Source organism: Python bivittatus, unplaced genomic scaffold (assembly GCF_059951505.1).
Source record: "Python bivittatus isolate LINGU-HERP-01145 unplaced genomic scaffold, Pbiv_v1 ctg000350_np1212, whole genome shotgun sequence".
Classification (NCBI taxonomy): domain Eukaryota; kingdom Metazoa; phylum Chordata; class Lepidosauria; order Squamata; family Pythonidae; genus Python; species Python bivittatus.
Genome location: NW_028277074.1, coordinates 5,455,658 through 5,474,998, shown reverse-complemented (window position 1 = coordinate 5,474,998; position 19,341 = coordinate 5,455,658). Strand labels below are relative to the sequence as shown.

The window sequence follows — 19,341 nt, the reverse complement described above, 5'->3', positions numbered from 1 at the left end:
TTTATTTATTTATTTAATCAGTATTCAGAATTTGGAGACATAAAAAAATAAGGCATTGAGATTCACATAAATGAAGGTAGTAGATCATTCATATTAACTGGATTCATGCATCAAACAAAGCCATGGTTTGTTGAATGACTGGGCTTACACATCAAGAGAAGGCATTAACCAAGATTTACAAACTTCAACGGCTGCGTCTAAAGAGCAACCAAAGCAAAAGGAAACAAACTACATTATTATTTAGTGCTAGAGGTAAGCTTAATACCAGGACCAGATTAGATGGAACACATTGAAGTATTGTATATTATGAAATATATTCATTCTTAGAGAAAGAAGGGGCTGGAAAGTTCTAGTTTTAGCAGTAAAAAAAGGAATATGGATGAGAGGTGCAGGAATTTTTTCACTTAGGCTAAATCATTCATATCAAATCAAATCAAATCTTCATTATGGTCATAGACCAGCACAGAGCCATTAAAATACAAACAAGCTTTACTAGGCAAAATACACTAATACAAAGGTGATAGATTATGTAAACCATGGTAGCAAAAACTTTTAAAAAGTGTTCACATTTCCTTACCTTTTCTGCTGCTCTTGTAGGTCATCAAAGAAATGTTACAGAATTGCCACAGTTACATCTTGTTTGGCTCTCACTTTTCAGATTACATATAATTACCTGCACATTTCATTAGCTTTATTATTTATTTAACAAATTTAACCACCCATTTAGCAATGGAATTCTGGTTGGAGAATGAAATATAATACACAATATATAATCAAATCAATCAAAGCATGGTGTACAACTGTTAGCATGGTCGGTTCCAACAATAAAATCATCCAACAGGTGAGCAGGGACTGAATCCAAATTGATATTACAAATCTCTGAATCAAGATATAGTGCAGCTGAATATATGATGATGTCTGGTCACACCAAATTTTAAGCTTGCAATTATTTGCCTCCCTTTTTCTTCTCCTAAATTTTCTTTTACTTCTGCTTTACGGATATATCCCTCTTACCCAACTGAATTTTTATTTGTATAAGCTTGCTGAAAAATAGTTATCTCTTGTTAAAAATCCAAGTCTTAAAGGCAAAATGAATTGTGCAGGTTATGCCGATTTGCATATCCAGAAAAATCTGTTCATACAATAAAATTTCTTGGCATAAATTTCAGACTTTTAAAAGCTGGGTTTTTTCCTCACAAAAAATACACGCAGCATAAACAATCCATCAGGATTTCAAATGAATATGCAAATTTGAGATTCTGTACCATTCCAATAGTGTCTTTATCTTCTTGTTATGGAACTGACTAATGAAAGGAGAGATGTTCAGTTGCATCCAAAAATGTTAATCCCTACAAAGGATAAAGAAGAAAAATGGTTAAGCTGGGATGTAAGCACAGTGAGGTAATCATTTTGGCCCTTTTCTGTCAAAATTCTATGACAAAAGCAGAGCAAGATCATAGTTGCAAAGCAGAGAAAGATTTCAGCATGAGACTTTGGAGAGCCACAACCAGCCAGAACAGACAGTAATGGAATAGATGGCAGGTTATAGAAACTTCATTATCTTATATGCATATTGAGAAGTAATTATGTGAGTACAGAATCTCATATAATTTTATTTTGGCTATCTACACACAAGAGAGAACTATCAGTCATTTGGGGGTAAGCCCTAGGTTTGTGAGACATTATAGTCAATTTCCTCAAAAGTGAGATTAATAGGGCAATTTTACTTAGAAATCCCTCTGAATTAAGCAGGTAAAGGATTTTAGCCACACACACTTTAAAAATCATCTTGATGAAAAGGAGAGAGAATTCAAGTCTGTACATATGTGACAGAGTCATAAATCACTGCTTCAAAAATATTATTTAAAAAGTAATGTAACAAAACTGTGCACTTACTCGACTACAGCATTAAAATAGTCTTCTGGGGTCACAGTTTTGATTCCACCAAAGAAGTCTAGAAGCCAGATGTTGGTGATGTTCAGTTTGGCAAAAAACCAGTTATGCCCTACTGGCCAGAATTCCATTTCAGGATGTCTGCTGAAGAGCGCCGTCTTTGCAAAATCAGCTTCTGTACCATTCGGAACCTAACAAATGAGTTGTCAGGAACATAAAATACAACAAATTAGCCATTATATTTTTCTGCAAGCCTTCTCAAGATGGGGTAACCAGGAGGTACCAGAACATATAGCTAGAATTTGAACAGCTGTTTGGACTCAATCCAGTGGAATTGTTGACTTTGTCCTTTGAATTTTAGTTAAACTCTCTCCCATGAAACTCTCTCCCCTGAGCCAACAGTCTCACAACCAATAGCTAGAAAACTTTGTGTCTGGCAAGCTGAACATCTTTAGCTTCATGGAATATATGCTACTTTTCATTTGGTTCTGGTCACTGCTTGAATGACCTTGTAGGGTTAGGAACTAAATATTTTTAGGAGTGGGTGGGGGTTAAATTTGTTTTTAAAACTGTAATAAATCTTTCTTTTTTTAAATATACTATGGGGTTACGATACAAATCCTGTATGATAAAGTGTATGTCAAGTAACAATGAGCGAAATTTGAGAAGAGCAGTGTGGCCTTGTGCAGAGCAGACTTTTGATTGAGAAATGTATGAATATCAGAAGGAAGTTTATTGTTCATTTGTTAATTTAGAGAAAGCATGTGATAAAGTCAATAGGCTTCATTCACAGAATGTTTTGTGTGAATATGGAGTTGAAGATTAATTGTTGAATGCAATAAGAATGACATATGATGGAGATAAAGCATGTACGAGAATAAGTGGAATGCTTAGTAAATGGTGCAGTATTGAGCACAGAATAAGATCAGGATGTCTGATGTTCCTGAAGTTGCTTAACTTATTTATGGATATATGTGTAAGGAATATATGTGATGAATGTGATGTGAAGGAAGGTTGGCTAGGGATGTGAATGTATTTGTACTTTTGAATGCAAACAATCTCATATTATTGGCTGAGAACTGAATGATTTACAAAAAATGTTAGATATACTGTATTATATGAGGCAACAAGGCATAATTAACGCATCAAAGACTAAGGCAGCTGTTTTTTACAGGGAAAATAGTGAATAGTTGCAAGTTTACATAAATAGTGAAAATCTAGAGCAGGTAGATGAATTTGTGTATTTTGGTAGAAGAAGATATGAAGTGGTATAATTAATGGTGTTGAAATAGATTTAGTTATATTTCCTTTTCTTTTTTCTTATCACACGCTTCTAGCACTGAAGATGTTACCTAGCCAGGTAATGAAACATCTGCAAGAAAACAACCAAGCTCAGAGAACCCCAAGGACTATACCATGGATGTTTTATTGTATTTTTATGGACATGTTGGAAACTGTCAAAAGTGTCTTTTGACTGCAGCAAGTATAAGCCTAAGTAAACATGTTTTGCCACAATAAAAGTGAGCAAATGCATTGCAGTATAAAGCTTTGTAGGCCAAAGCTGATTTCTCATCACCTTGACAACTGGGCAGAGAAAAACAAATCCTAAGAATACTCTCTGAAGGCCCAAAACTGGAGACCAGACAGGTATCCTTTTTAGCAATACTCTGATTGTTTACTCAGTAGTTTGCCACATAATTTACAAGGGATTGTGAGATAATTCAGTTCCAGCAGCAGAGTCCCATGCATAAGGAAAGTAGCTGGGAAAGAGAACACACTGTCCTGTGGGCCCATTTCCTCATCACAAATAAGCAAGTGCCTTCATTACACCAGTACTTCATTACTATTAAATATGCAGGCTCAGGAGACAGGTATTATATTAGCACCATAGTTTAAAATATGTTATGATGAAAACTACTCTCTAATTCTGAGCTAGTGTTTACATCTGTATTCTTGTTATCAGCACAACTATTGGTTTACCTTCTCAACTATGCCAGAGAAGATCACATGGGCACATAGAGGATTTTGAGGATCATAACCATGCTTCTTGCAGTAAGAAGTCTGTGCTAAGGACATCGTTAGGGAGGCATTTGCATTCACCTGAAATACAAGAGGTAAACTGGATTTAATCAAGTTGTAGTTCACCAAGTAAAATAATGAACAGTAGATAATTTGACACAAATCTAGTTGTCAAGGATAATATACCTAAAAACACTTGTATTTGCTTGTTCCATTTTCTTTTCAATGCAAAAGTTTAAAAGACATATGGGGTTGATTCAGCCTTTTCCCTCCTATATAGGCACAAGACTGAATTGTGATCTCTTGAAATATTCAACAAATTTATTTTTGGAAGAAAAAAGTGAAGTTACAGCAGCACATGATTGAAATATAAGCATTTTACATGTCTTGCTTCAATATTAACTCAGATACAGTTAAAAAACCCTTATTATTAAATTCCAAGAATTTGCTGATTCATGATTGAGTATATTATCTGTGAAAAGTTGTTTCCAGCTGTCATCTGTACTGCTGGAGATAAAAAGACAGCAGCACTTTCCTAGAGAATGGGGAAATGACAAGTTAGCGAGTAAGCACAAAGGAATTATCAACAACATTTTTTAGAAAATATGAGGCACAGAGTTGAAAGGTTTCTTTAGGTTGTTCATATTTTCTACACCATACATCAGAAATCTATATTTTTCTCTCTTTTTCAGAGAGAGAACCTTATAACCTTCTCCAGTGGTTCAGATCTGACAAACTGTACATAGATGACAGAATAATCAATTGATTCTAATTTCAAGAAGAGTTCCAAAATATATAAGTTGTCAGCCTGCCCCAGAAGAAACATTTTTATTGGAATCACCCAAAACATCACAAAATGGACAAGAAGTTTTCAAGTTCTCTAGAATTCTATCTTTCTTACCATCTGTCTTGAGAAAAAAATATGTGAGAGAAAGTTCTTACAGGATCCAGCTGCAATATCTGCAGAAAGTTCAACAGATGTACCTAAGATAATAAATGCTAATCAACTTTTAGAAGAACTTATAACATTCACTCAAGGTTCCTATGAGCAAGAAGTCACTGGACCCTAAATGAGTATTATATAAAATAAATAAATGTGGAGTATTCATTATCAAGACTTAAAAAGTATTACAGTATGCCAGATCAAACAAATATTTAGTTTTATGTAACTTCACATACTGTAGTAGAGGGAACATAGTATAGAGTACATGTTATTTTTAGAACTTTGTTTTCACAAGTCCTGAATAGTGAAGTCAAGTTGACAAGACACAGCTTACTTATTTAGAAGTGCTCTTTTTGCTATCCCTGAGAATTCAAGATTTTCATGATCTTACAAATTTAAGTTGTTAAATTGTGCCCCAAATGCAGTTTTCTAATTTTTCTGAAGTGACCATTGCAATGCATATACTGATTACATTTCTATAACAAGCAAATTAAAATGTGTACAAATTCCACAAAGATTCTCAGATTACAAAGCATTTTAAATGGCCATGAAGTGCTTATTGCTTTTCACACTTCAGTGGTACTAGCTGAGCTCCAAACAGGAATGGAGACTTTCAAAATCTGAATTCAGGTCTAGCAACATACAGATTAAGGCTATCACAACTTCCTGCATACTTAGAAAGACATTCCATGAAGTTCAAAGTCAGAGAATAGAAATGCTCCTAACATATTACCAGCTATCAACTTCTACTAACCTATCATTAGAGTATTTTTTCCTTTGTTGCCAATTGGAAGCAAGCATTGAAAATATGCACTAGAAAACAGTGGCAACAATACAACTATATTAAAGAAATATGGGACCAATTGTAAACTACACAAACTACATAATGAATACACTCATTATGGAGAAAATCCATGTGGTTTCTTGGAGTCAACAATGACTTGATGGCACATAATCAATCAATCAACCAATCAATCCACACATTTGTTGTCATTAACAGTTTATGGGATATTTTTCAATAAAATATGAACAGCAAATATTTCTCTAGTTCCACCTTCCCTGTCCTGGTTCTATCTGGTTCCCACTATTCCTTCATATCCCATATAAAGTCTGGCTTCCCACTCTAAGCCATAATATGATTTCCTTTTTTTTTTTTTTATGGCTGAGCATGTTGTGTCAGTTCAGCCAATTATCACTTATTTAGAAGTCACAGTTAAGCAAACCATATATGAAATCATAACAAAGGTATAGATGAGCATAGTTAAAGTAGTTAAGCAAAATAGCTACACAGAAAGAACAAAAAAATGTTCCTCACAAACTTGTACTGATTATATTACTTCATGTATAATTAAGAAAGCTTCCTCATATTAATATGTTAATTTTATGAACAGTACCTTTCATGAATTATAGTCAAGAGGAATTCAATTATGTACATTTGAAGTGTAGTTTTATGTCCAGTTATGTCTGAGCATTTTTACCTTGAGTGAAGTTTCAGGATCTTTGTTTGGCTTCATTTCAGAAGATGGATCTACCTACCTACCTACCCAACTTTATTAAGAATTTTTCCATACAACAAAAAACAAATCTAAAAAAAGAAAAGGAAAGAAATAAAGAAAAAGAGGGAAAAAATGCAAGAAATGAAAAAAATAACTAAAGTTAAGAAATATAATGACTTCCTATCTTCTTTTCAACAGATACTGTACCACTAGTCCTCAACTTACGACCATTTGTTTAACGACTGTTTGAAATTATGACGGTGCTAAAAATGTGACTTACAACCAGTCCTCGCACCTATGACTGTCACAGTGTCCTCACGGTCATGTGATCAAAATTCAGGCACTTGACAACCGCCATGTATTTATGATGGATGCAGTGTTCTGGGGTCATATGATTGACATTTGCGACCTTTCCAGGGGGCTTCTGACAAGCAAAGTCAACAGGGCAATCTAGATTAGCTTAACGACCACAGCAAAAGAGGTCATAAAATCAGGCACAACTCACTTAACAACCACATCACTTAGCGATGGAAATTCTGATCCCAATTGTGGTCATAAGTTGAGGACTACCTATAGTTAAAATTTTATAAAACCTCCTCCTTCTTAGATATTATAGAAGTCCCTTTGGCCCCTTATTTACCCAAGTCTATCTTGATCTTCAAACCCGTAAATTATCATTTCATTTCTTCTTTCAGTAAAAAGTCCATATAAGGTTTCCAGTCTTTCAAAAAAGTTGGCTTTATCATTGTTATCAGGCAACTGTATCAGATTAGTCTGTGAACTGCTACAATCTGATGTCAGTGTTAGATAATTTGAAAGATTCCACATAACTTGCTATGTCACCACTTTAATTTGACTTTGAAAGCATGGTAGGGACTATGCTTCAAAACATACAGATGGGGCCAGGACAAAAAATAATTATAATTTAATTTAAATATAATTAAAGTTAAGGTCATAAGTTCAGTAGAGTACTCTTTTGTGTTTTAATAATTTTCTCATCTGTCACATTAAAAATTACAACTGGGCAAAAATATTTGGAGGGGCTCCAAGAACCAAGACTATGTACAGCCTTGGGACTCCAGTTTTAGGACATTTGTTATAACTTTGTGCACCAGGTATTGAGCCTAACATCTTCAGTCAATATGGGACAAGATCACTGTGTTTTTAACAGATACATAGGAGTGTGACTTCTGACAGGCCTTTATCATCTCAGAAATCAGATTTAAAACAGTCCTACTGAAATGATGCCTTCAGTATACAGGAATTCTATCCTGTACTATGATACTTTTCTTTTCAAGTAGCAGTAAAGCCAGAAGATGTAATCTCTTTCTCTCTCCCCCACAGCACACAGGCTCCTTTTATTTTAGTGAAATGTTCAGATTCTCTTGGACACACACAAATATTCGTTACAGAAATAAAGTATGGAGGGGATGCAGAAGGTACTATTACTGTAGTTAGGAAACTCAGATTCCCATGGGAATCGGTATCAGTACACTGCTATAGTTCATTGCTTCATTTTTCGATCCCTGTTCAGGATTTCATATCTGAAGGACACCTCCCATAACACTGCAAGTTATCCTTCTGCCTGTGTTACAGTACTGTCACAACATTGGGTTTTAATGACAGCTGCATGTACTTAGGCATTCTTCTGAATACAGCTCTCCCAGGGTTTGCAGCCTGTTCTGGAATAACAGACTTCTTAAGTCTTACCACCATGGCTTTTAAAATTGCTCTGCATCTGTTAACCCAAAATCAATTTTCCTTTGCAACTATTCCCATCCAAAGTGATGTCCTGCAAATCATCAGACAAATTCACCAAATATCCCAAAGTATGCATATGATTTCCAAGAATAAATGCACCACATACCCAAAATACATGTAGACAAATCCATGGGCTGTGTTTCTGTAAGAGACTAGAAACTTTATTCCTTCTCTTTTCTTAAAGAAGAATCGGAAAAGGTTGTTTTGAAGGTGCTGGAAACTTGTAGCAACTGGAAAGCCTAAAGCAGAGATAATGATTTATAGTTGTCTACATTTTATATAGTACTGTGCAAAAGTTTTAGGCAGGTGTGAAAAAATGCTGTAAAGTAAGAATGCTTTCAAAAATATATGTTGTAATGCTCACTTTGCATTTTCTAAATTGATAAACATAAACAATTACAATATATATTTTTGAAAGCATTCTTATTTTACAGCATTTTTTCACACTTGCCTTAAACTTTTGCATGGTACTGTATGATCAGCCACTGCTATTTGGTGAGCCATGATTGACTAAATGTGTTGACTGCAAGCACCAGCATTACAAGTGCATGGTCAATACTGTTCTGAGCAAGGTGAGGAAAAAGTGCAGGGAAAGCAAGTTAAATTTAAAATGTTTTTTCTTTGACTTTTAACTATTAGAACCATAGACATTTAGTATTTATAGTACTGTACTAACTTCTTTCTTTATTCCCTTATGCTCAAATTCATGATATTTATATGGATGATCCTCAATGTATCTTGTCTGTATACATCTGAACAAAAAAAGAGCCAGTCTGGTGTAGTGATTAAGGCATCAGGCTAGAAACCAGGAGACGGGGAGTTTTAGTCCCACCTAGGCACAAAGCCAGCTGGGTGACCTTGGGCCAGTCACTCTCTCTCAGCCCTAGGAAGTAGGCCATGGAAAACCACTTCCGAAATCTTGCCAACAAAACTGCAGGGACTTGTCCAGGCAGTCACTAGGAGTCAATATTGACTTGAAGGCATGCATATGCAGACACACACACACAAACCCTTGAAATAAACATTATCAGATTTAAAATGCTTTGGGAATTATTTGTAAATTAAACATGATGTGGCAGTTCTTCAAAACAAATCATGGACAGGGAGGTGTCCCAATGTGTCATTTGTAACTGAATGTGAGTTTGCCATCATCGTTGCATCTAATTATCTTTAATTAGTATTTCCTCATGAATCATAATGTCTACTCATTTGACTGATAGTCAATTGAAGACAATTTAATATTTAATTATTAATATTCAAAGTGCAGAAAAGTTCGGTTCAAGTTCATTCAAATTTCCTCCACACAGCATTTGCTAGGAAGCCAATAAAGTAGTGATGAGCTGGAAACCATTCTGCCTATGGGAGGAATCTCCACAGGATCACTGTGGATTTCTCCTAGTCCATAATTCTTGTTTAAGAGTTCTGTGACAGAGCATTGTTACTGCAGTTTATCTTAAGACCTGACAAAGACCAGTTGATAGCTGTGAATATACTTCATTCTCTCAAGAAAACATAGATGATGGGTGAAGATGGTTCATCCTTTTGTCCCACCAGGATGGGGAGAACCAGCCACCTGCCTGCCTCTTACTTTAATCAATTTTTAAAAATCAAGTTTAATAAATCCAGTATTTATGAAAGCAGAGATTGTGGAGGATTTATTCCTTTTTTGCAGGGAAAAAATTCACTGTTAAAGTAAAAAGAGGAAATTCAGTGCAAGCTTGCCCTACTAAGCTTTGGCTTGTACTTACTTCATTTTCTTAATTTAAATGGAAATTGTTTCTGAAGGAGGAAGTTCTCCATAACAGGCATGTTTTCAATAAATCTTTTTACCCTTGGTTCCTATGAAATTTCATCTCTTTATCTCAGTTTATAACATCTGGAACCTCCCTCTATGATCTATGTTTTAAATATCTAGACCAAAGGAACCACAGAGTATTGGGAAATATCACCTACACCATATCTAGTAATGTTTGTGTAACTATTTGGTTTAATAATAAATAATAATCTATTAATTGTATATACTGCCCAACTCCCAGTGACTCTCATTTATTCAAATTTGCTGGTCACAGCACCTATATGTATGTATATTATAAATGTCTTGACATCTACATACACAGCACCTATATGTATGTATATTATAAATGTCTTGACATCTACATTTACACACACACCTACACACAGTGATTACTTCCAATACAAGTTAAGTGCACTGTTATCATTTTAGAGGATGATGAAAGACAAATGGGAAAGATGAGCAAGAAAGAGGTCAGAAAGTTCCAAATAAACTCATAGCAGACCTCTGAGCTGCCAAGAAATAAATAAAAGGAACTTCAGGAACTCTAGACCACACTCCATACAAACAAATATCACAGTAGCTGCCTTCATTCACACATTGCACTAAGAATTAATGAGATAACTTCACAGCTTAGTATAACACATCAACTAACTTCTGTGGCTTAACATAATGCACACATGTACCTATTACAATTTAGTCAACAAACCTTGCTTAAAATTATGGCTTAGCATAACAGAAGCACTATGGTGATGTGATTACAAGGCTGAATGCAAGGCAAAAGTACATCTTACAGAGTCCTAAGGGGTCTGATCAATGCAGAATAGAGTGGAACTATTACTTCAGGTTGTTTTGAAATTATATTTCTACTGGGTACAGCCAATATTCAGTTTGTTTTATTGTGATCAATCACAATTCCAAGATCCTTTTCACAAACCCCACCAAACAGTTATCATTTATCCTATATTTGTACACTTAACTTCTTTTCCTAAGAAAAGATCCTTGCATTTGTCCAATTTGAAAATATTTCTTCAGAATTGCCACCAGAAATTGCTGTTTATCACAGAGGGCAAAATACCCCAGGAACATCGGTGTTTTGTTCTGCAAGATGAATAGACATTCTGAGAAAATAGGCCCTGCTATTTAAATTGGATAAAATTTAAATTGGAGGAAAAATTAAAAACCTTTCCTACCACTATATAATTATACTCCACTGCAGACTCCAGTTATTAAAAGTGAAAGAAAATCTCATCCAGTTTTCCATACTATATCCAGCTCAGCCTTGAGCAAAAGAACTTGGATGAAATCTCTGCTCAACTTGAGGATTGAATGATGATTGTCAAATTGTTACATCTCAGTTCCCCTCATGCCACAGACATGTTGCTGAGATAAAACCTTGAAGCATATACAGTATATGCTAAATGGAGAGGTCAGGAGATTACATAATGTTATTTTATGTTAAAAATGATTTATGGATTTTTTTGCATCACCCTTTTCAGAAAGTCAATACGTAAATATGCATTTTTCTATACTTACAGTATACTTTCTATACTGAAACTATACTTTCATAGCCACAAACAAACAACATGAGCAGATTCAATTTGACCCACAACTCATCGTAGCTTAACCTCAAAACTATTTAGTGGAAAGCATCAGATCTTCAACATGTAAGAGAAAAAATAGCAGTTCTGATAAAAATACAGAGCACGTTCACTCATTCTTGGGTAATTGTGGCCAGTCTAGCCTTTCCAATAAGAAATATATTAGTGCAAGTCTCCCTAAAAGCTGGGCGAGGATGCTGATAGAGGAAACTGCATTTTCTTCCTTTACGAACAAGCCGGGGCATACTGAAGAACCCCAAACTGCACGGAGGTTTCCCCAGAACAGGCAGGCGCTTGCTTCAAAGGCAGCGTACCGAGGGCGAAGCCGTCGGCCACCTCTCACCTTCAAGTCGTGCACCGAAATCTCCAGTGCCGTCAGGTACATGTAAGGGACCCCGCTACCTTTTGACTTCACCGGCCCATCGCTGACGGAAAAGATATTGACGAAAGGCTGGCCCCGCATCGGAGGATCCTGCGTGGAGATCGTGGCCAGCGCGCCCCAATCACACGAGTGGGCTACGAAGCGGGCGACCCGCGCTGTCTCCTGGTGCGGGGGGATTGCAGCCACTCCCACCAGCAGCCACGCCAGCCGCCACATCTTACGTCCCCCACAAAAACTTTTGGAATGGTAGGGGAAATTGGGCATTTAAAGCTAGGCAGCCCCGCCCTTCTTCACTGCATCCAATAAAAAAGCTGCCTGCTTCTGAAAGCTCACACGAAAGGACGGTTGTTAAGAATTTCACCCAATAGCATCTTAGGTTGCCCCTTTTTACCAATAAGAACTAACTAATGGCGGAAAACGCTCCTCACATAGCTTCACATTGTGGGCGGGGATTATGTTGTTTTCCACCAATGTTATTACGCCTTAAACTTCACTTGACGGAACGTCCGGCTAGCTAAATGAGGAGGAAGTGATAAAGTAATTTTCCTGTTTGATTGGACATATAAGTGGTCTTAATAGAGGTATAAGGTTGTGTTTGTGTAGCATGGTAAACCATAAATCATAATTAAGAAACCAAAATGGCTATCTTTTAATGACACATTGATGTATAACCTAGCCAATTGAAGCTAGCCTGTGTTATGTAAACAGTTTGTTTAGTTAGTTTATGATTTAATGTGCTGTGTGAACCCATAAAACTGATTTTTTAAAAAATACAGTTATTTTTAATATTTTTGGTAATTTCCATAGTGGAAAAGAGAAAGAAATGACACTTCCCTTTTTTTATAACAAGCATCTATCTGAAGTGATGTAGTGAATGCTGTTTAGAGTATATCAGTAGATAGTAAAATATACTGGAGTTTACCTCTGAGTAACATTTACTTCTGAAGCTAAATTGTGTTAGTCCTGGTTAGTACTTTGATGGAGAGCACTAGGGATTCCAAGGCTGATGGCTAAACTGTCTAGTCTGTTCTATAACATTGCCAAGAAACTGCATGGATGTAATTACCAAGTCTTTACTTAAAAAAAAAAACAACCCTTCCAATGACTTAGTTGTAGTTGGGGCATTGACTTTTGCAGTCAGAAAGCAAGCTGATTACACTGTAGTCTTAGTATCAATAAGTACTATTAATTTTGGAGTGGGAGATTGTATTCCTAGGAGAGTGATTAATTGTATGAATTTCATTTAAAGTGGTTAGTTATGTCAGCATCAATTTGTTCCCCCCCAAAAAAAAGCAGTTTTTTTTTTTTTTTTAGATAAGCGTATGTGTGGCAGGAGGTGAGAACACATCCTAAGGTGACCTGAGACTGTAGACTGAAGGGAAGCTCAGTGATCATGGGAAATTGGTGACCTCTGTCTTTCAAGAAGAACAACATTACAAGCAGTGGAAGTTGAGCCAACTATCAGTTCATTACAAGTAGGGCCATTCTACTTGCTTTCCTCTTCTCTCTGTTCCTTTTATATTATCTTTGTAGACTGTAAACTTGAATGAAGAAACTAGATTGGTTCAGTCATATAGGGATGGTTTGTTAAATAAATGACAGCTAGTGTCAAACATCATCCTAAGCCATAAAAAGAGGGGGCAATGATTTCTTTTCCTGCTTGTGAGCTGCTGAAGAAAAGACTGAGACTTTGCAATGTCACTAGAGGTGGTGGGGTTTAGGGAAGGACAAAATGGGTACCTTTGACGTTAAGAGTCTTAAATAATTCATTTTATCCTTAAGCTGCCAATGGAAAATTTGTTGGAAGTGTGTCATGCCACAATATAGGACATCCCAAACCTCCCTCAGGATGGCTGTGGGATAATAAACAGGATGCTTGGGGAGGCACAGGTGGTTTGCCTGTCCCTGCCATAAGTCATGGTTATAAACTAGAATGGCTGTGTGAATACCACATGCGAAGCCCAAACCAGTAAACTACATTATTGATTAGTGCAGCGTGTATACTCTGTTTTCTGCTGCCCCAAAGAACAACAGTAAACTTGAATTATCTAATTGCAAAAACAGTTCAGCAGTGGAACCAACCTCCTGCAGAACTGGAGACTTCCAGAAAATGATCAAACAGTCATTGCTAAGAGAACCTCTGGCTTGGATTTTCCTGCCTCATGCAGGGGTTTGGACTAGATGGCTTGTGAGATCTTTCCACATTTTTGATTCTGTAAAATTGGGCCATCGCTTTAATCAAGTAGTTTAAATTAATTAAATTACAGATCTAGTTTTAATGACTATTAATAACTTTTCATTTTTTAAAAAATCGTGAACAGAATTTTATCTTCCTGGAGCAACACTCCATTATTAGATACAGTAGTAGGTGTGTCAAAACCTCTGCACATATTTTCATCAGCAGTATTACCTAGCAACAACTTTATCTTGCATAAGCTCTTCCATTCCACTAACACAAGAGGGTGCTATTTTCATAGTTTGGATTTCCAAAACATACAAAATAGTTGATACAAAATATGCTGGATGATTTGTAATTATGGTGCATGGCAAGTTTTACTTGGTTTCCCATTAGAAAAGTACTTGCAGGGGATCCTGGAGTAGCAGGAGAGGAAAAACTTAAACAGAAGTCAGTGACCACAAGGGAAAAAAATGAACTGAAAAGTTAAACAAATACAGAATTGCAAAACCCCTCTATTCTCTGTAACTGTTGAATATTTATCTATGGCTAAGGGCCAGATTTCCCTGTTACTGAATACACGGACATAGGTAGATATCCATAAGTCAGAGACTGTGTAAATGACCACGGAATTGTCCACACCCCCACCCTTCCCACTCAGCGTAAATCTGATAGGAAGGTTTCCGAAGCAAATGTTTTTAGTTTTTCAGAGTTACTGTTAAAACTTTATTATAGTCAAAAATAGCTAGCAGAACAAAAGATAACACAATCCTTAAATGCAGTAAAGAATATGGTATTGATACTTCCATATATTTAAGCAATCTGCATAAAGGATTCCTAGCTACCAAACAGAACTGCGGAGCATTTGTTTTCATGTTCATGTGTGGGTCTGATAAGAGATAGTGTACACTTCTCCTATCCTTCCCTTTATAATCCCTGGAAAGGGCAGAATGGTGGTCCACATTACCAGTGTCTCACTGACAGTCTCATCTTCTTCAAAAGGGTATTCCCTTTTCAACAGAGTGGAGAGTAAGTATCTCTATGCATTTAGGCTATGTTTATATGTTGCATTTTTTTCTTTTTTGTTCAATTTATTTCATTTATTTATTTTAGATTGGGTTTCTTCTATTATCCTTTCTACTTTTCAAGCAGTAATAAGCTTCCTTGGGCATCTTTTTGAAGCAGAATAAAATTTTGAAATACAATAAGCCACAATATATCTATTCTCCTTACAGAAATAGAAATATACCTTTACCCTTTCATAAGGGATATAGATTTCAAGGCCATTGCACAATATGCTGCTATATTGTCTACCAAAGTTACTCTGCTATGGCCAATCCTGCATCCTGAAATCTTTCTCACTGTTGGAGGATGCCAGATCAATCTGGCTAATCTTCCTCTGTCCAGATAACAGTCCTTTAATGGGAAGCCAAGCTTCTCTCTGGATCCTCTGTTTCCTTTGTGAGTTGAGCCAGTCCAGCTCTAGATTATGATAGCAATGTTCCATCATAGGCAACATCTCTCTTCTTTCAGGAATTTATTGTTATCCTGGTCTTAATTCTGCATTACGCAATATATTTATAGATTTCTACTGCATCTGGGCCATGTCCACTGGAGTGAATTTTCTGACGTTTCCATCTTTCATTTTTCCCATCTTTTACTTGAGTTTTTCCTGTCTGTTCTACAGAAAGTGCAACTTGTCTATTTCTCCAATAACCAATCTATTTTTTTCTGTAGATTCTTTTTTTCCAGGAGATGCTGTAGCAGAGACTTATAAACTATATCAGCTTCCTCTTTAGATAACATTAATTAATTCATGAATATGTATGCCTGTCTAATCACTATTCTATTTATGACAAGCTCTGTCATGTGATAGGCAGTAAGATTAAAATAACCTTTTGTAATTATTTGACAGATAACATTGAACTCTAATACACTGTTGTCTGAAAACTTAATATTTAAGAGTTTGTATTACTATTGTACTGTACTGTAATCAGCTACAACAAATATTTCCTAGCCTTTCATAATTAATTGAACAAATATTATTCACCTAAAACAATAGATTTGTTGGGACTAGAGTTCCCAGATGGCCCAGTGAGTATAGCCAAACATCATGCTGGCTGTGAATTCTGTAAGCTGCAGTCCCAACAAGTCCAGAGGCAGTCAGATTGGAGAAGACTACAGTACAGTATTCACAGTTCCTCTTTAATATGCTGGTGTCAAAGTAATATATTTTTAGGACAGAAAAAAAAATGAGCTATACACTAAATTGGGTGAAAAAAAGGTTTTTGTGCAAACAATATATTTTGTTCTGAGAACAAGTTTCTGTTATAAGTAACCTGGTTCCTTCAAAATTACATTTCAGGAATCTGTCAGTGTTCTCTGCACTGTACTGTAGAATCGTTATGTTCAAATGTAGTTAGAAGCAGTTGCTTAAGTGCAGCAAAATTATCAAAAGCATTCCTACTAGCTTCATTTTCTTCAAATAAATCCCCAGAAAGCGAGAAAGCTTTTTAAGATGCACTTATCTAATCTTTGGGTCAAAAAGCAAATTTCTCATACTATGAACAGTCTATATTCATTTCCTGTTGGGATTATCTGAGAAGGGTTAAAAACTTACAACACTCTGTTCAAAACAGGATGTTGGTTTCTGAGTTCATTAAGCTGAAAAATGCAAAGCTCTTTCTGTTGCTGCATCTTCCCCCCTCTGTAAAAGTGGAGTTCCTCTCAGTTGAGCTTGAGCCTAGTGACTTCATGGATGTCCTTGCAATTTTCTTGGCAACAATATAGAACCATGGGAGGAAGAGTGAACCCTCAGAGGTTGATCTCTCCTTATTCAACAGCAAACTGGAAATGCAAGCACAACTACCACTTAGTAATTCTGCCGTTGGCAAATGCTCTCAAGCTAGAAGCCAAGTAATGTACTGATGCACCCTTGTTCAAAATTTTCTCTAATATAATATGATTTCCAGGTCTAATGACTTTTTGATCTCCAAATATACTATTTCAGAAACATACAAGTGAGCCCATGGAACAAATATTTTTATACATTTATCCAAATTAAACACGATCACATAAAATGAAATAGATACATGTATTAGTAAATGTGCACTTGATAGAAATGTGTTTGTGAATGTGGGGGGGATTCTGTTGTAACAGATTTAGAATTATTTTGGCCTATTGTATAAAAACATAATGGAAGAATAGGGGAAGTACTTTGAGAAATTAGAATAAAAACTTTTCTCAAGTCTTAATCATCATTGTGATTTTTATACTGTCTCCTAAAGGCTTGTTGCAGGAAAAAAGAAATTCCATGTTCTCTTTTTCCCACTGTTTTGTATGGAGAAAACATATTTTCACATAAACTGTGCTGTTTCTGAATTTCAGAACCTACTCCTGTGTCCCCAGTGTAGTGCCTGTAGACACCAATGTCCCTTGGATATTTCCTTTGGTACCTGTCCAGCTGACTTTAAGGCTATCTCCAATGATACCTTTGAGCCAGTTTGAAGCCGTCTCTGGAGCTACTGGACCACATAATATTGGTCCATTTAGAGTCAGCTTTGTTTCTTGTTCTGCACTGATTTACTTGAAAAAGGAGTAAAGCTAGATTTTTTTTTCTTAATGCTGCAACTCAATGGCCAATTGAGAGTCTCATTCCCCTTTGCCCTGCTCCTGTCTCAAGCAAGCCTTAACTCATTCCTGTGTCATCCCTCCTCCCAAGGTTTAGCATTCTCTTCCTAAAATCCATATTTATTTCCCTCTCTCCCCTCTGTCTACAAACATGGTTAGCAGCATGGGAGAAACACCCAGCTGCAAAATTGCTGATATTCTGGTATCTCCCCATCACTTAAAAAATACAATAAAGAATAGTGTCAAGTTGGCTTGGTTTAAGTATTTCTTTTTCACAAAATATTGTTCTCATGTAAGTGTAATGTGTGGTGGTGGGGCTAGTGTTATTTTCAAAATCCATTTGAAAAAAGATACTTGCTGCCCAGGTTCTGCACAGCTGGCAAATGCCAACTGAATGTCAACTTTTTTGTTCTTGTTAGCCATGCAGAAGGGGCACTGATTGGCATGGGGTAATCTCTTCTTTCCTTCAGCAGGCCTGCAGGAATGAAGGGGATTGTATGGCCAGTTCCAAAATGAATGGTTGGGAAATACAAATGGTGCCATATGGAAATTGGATAATTCTCTTGTTTGAGTCTGCTGCATATAATTTTGACTATGTGTATATATTATGCTTTGTCCAGTGTATATTGGGAGGGCAGTGTAGTTTGTGTTACTCAGTATATTGATTATCTGATGCTGCCACAGAGAAGGCAAGTGTTCCTCCTTATGAGGTAGAGGCAGTTGTTCCAAAAATTGACCATCTGCTAGAGTTTCTTCCTGAAGCCACTGAATGTCTTGCTCCCAACTTTCTTTCTATGCTCTCCATTGTTCTCTCTTAGCAAAATAATCAGGGTATGTTGCTTTTACTGTTAGATGCCATGAATCTAGGAGCCATTCAAGGGCCTTGTAGTACTCATCTTTCTCATAACTTATGCTACCTGGAAAGTCAGGAAAGCTGTATAGCTGAGGATGCTGGTTTTCCCAAGATTCTTCTGCTATCAACAAGTTGGCTGCTTTAACCATATGTTTTTCATTCTTACCATGCTGTCAGTGGACAATTAATACTTATCCCAGAAATACACCAGGATTCAAGGTCCCACTTGTAGAGCCACAGCACCTTTTGCCAATGTGTCAGGTATGCAGCAGTCAGTGGTCAGCACTGAGCACCCTGCTTGAGTTCCAGACAGAGACCACAACATCAACTTGACAGGACAATATCTGTGTTATCTTGATTTGGAAGGCACATGTTAAAGCTTTCTAGAATATTTCAGCCTCAACTCCCTATGATTTTTATTGCTAGAATCAAGCAGTCTCTGAAGAACTACATGAGAAAATACAGTTTCTGCAAATGAGAACTCTGGAACACTGCCAGGCATTTAAAATAAATAAGGCATGCATGAGGAACTGTAACTTGCTAAGTGTCCAAATTATCTGCAGACTGCCTTGCTTAATATGGATATGAAGTTCATAATATTGGTACTGGATAACTTTAATTGACATATTGGTATGTTTTATGCTTGACATAAATTGTTGAATTGACAGTGTTTATGTTGTTGTTCTAGTGGAAAATAATATACAAATAAATGATCATGACTTAATGCTGTCATGATTCTGCTGACTCTAGATACAAATGGAAGAGGCAAGTAGTATAAAATGTTGGTTTTGTGGA

The 19,341-nt window shown here is 36.3% G+C and overlaps 2 protein-coding genes across 3 annotated transcripts in view; one reads left to right on the top strand and one right to left on the bottom strand.

Moving 5' to 3' along the window:
• Nucleotides 1-1,126: 1,126 nt before the first annotated feature.
• CREG1 (cellular repressor of E1A stimulated genes 1) lies at nucleotides 1,127-12,167 on the bottom strand. Of its 2 annotated transcripts, XM_007440177.4 has the most exons (4): nucleotides 11,849-12,163; nucleotides 3,874-3,993; nucleotides 1,897-2,084; nucleotides 1,127-1,349 (listed from the first exon to the last, which is right to left on the bottom strand). In XM_007440177.4, exons 1-4 carry the CDS (start codon nucleotides 12,149-12,151, stop codon nucleotides 1,343-1,345), a joined length of 618 nt encoding a protein of 205 aa, XP_007440239.1. In that variant the 5' UTR covers nucleotides 12,152-12,163; the 3' UTR covers nucleotides 1,127-1,342. The 2 variants fall into 2 exon arrangements, with proteins under 2 accessions (XP_007440239.1, XP_088000655.1); XM_088144529.1 differs by lacking the exon at nucleotides 1,127-1,349 and having other exon boundaries at nucleotides 1,893-2,084; nucleotides 11,849-12,167.
• A 1,057-nt stretch (nucleotides 12,168-13,224) lies between these two features.
• The window catches only part of RCSD1 (RCSD domain containing 1), a 54,127-nt gene continuing 48,010 nt past the window's right edge, over nucleotides 13,225-19,341 (top strand). The window contains exon 1 of the mRNA XM_088144527.1: nucleotides 13,225-13,362. The gene's annotated coding sequence lies outside the window, so the exon portion shown is untranslated. The remainder of the gene's footprint in view (nucleotides 13,363-19,341) is intronic.

Coding starts and splice junctions, on each gene's coding strand:
- CREG1 (XM_007440177.4), bottom strand. CDS start 12,151: ATGCCCAATTTCCCCTACCATTCCAAAAGTTTTTGTGGGGGACGTAAG. Junction 3,994..11,848: donor TTTCGGTGCACGACTTGAAG/GTGAGAGGTGGC, acceptor CTTGTATTTCAG/GTGAATGCAAATGCCTCCCT. Junction 2,085..3,873: donor TCTCTGGCATAGTTGAGAAG/GTAAACCAATAG, acceptor CTCATTTGTTAG/GTTCCGAATGGTACAGAAGC.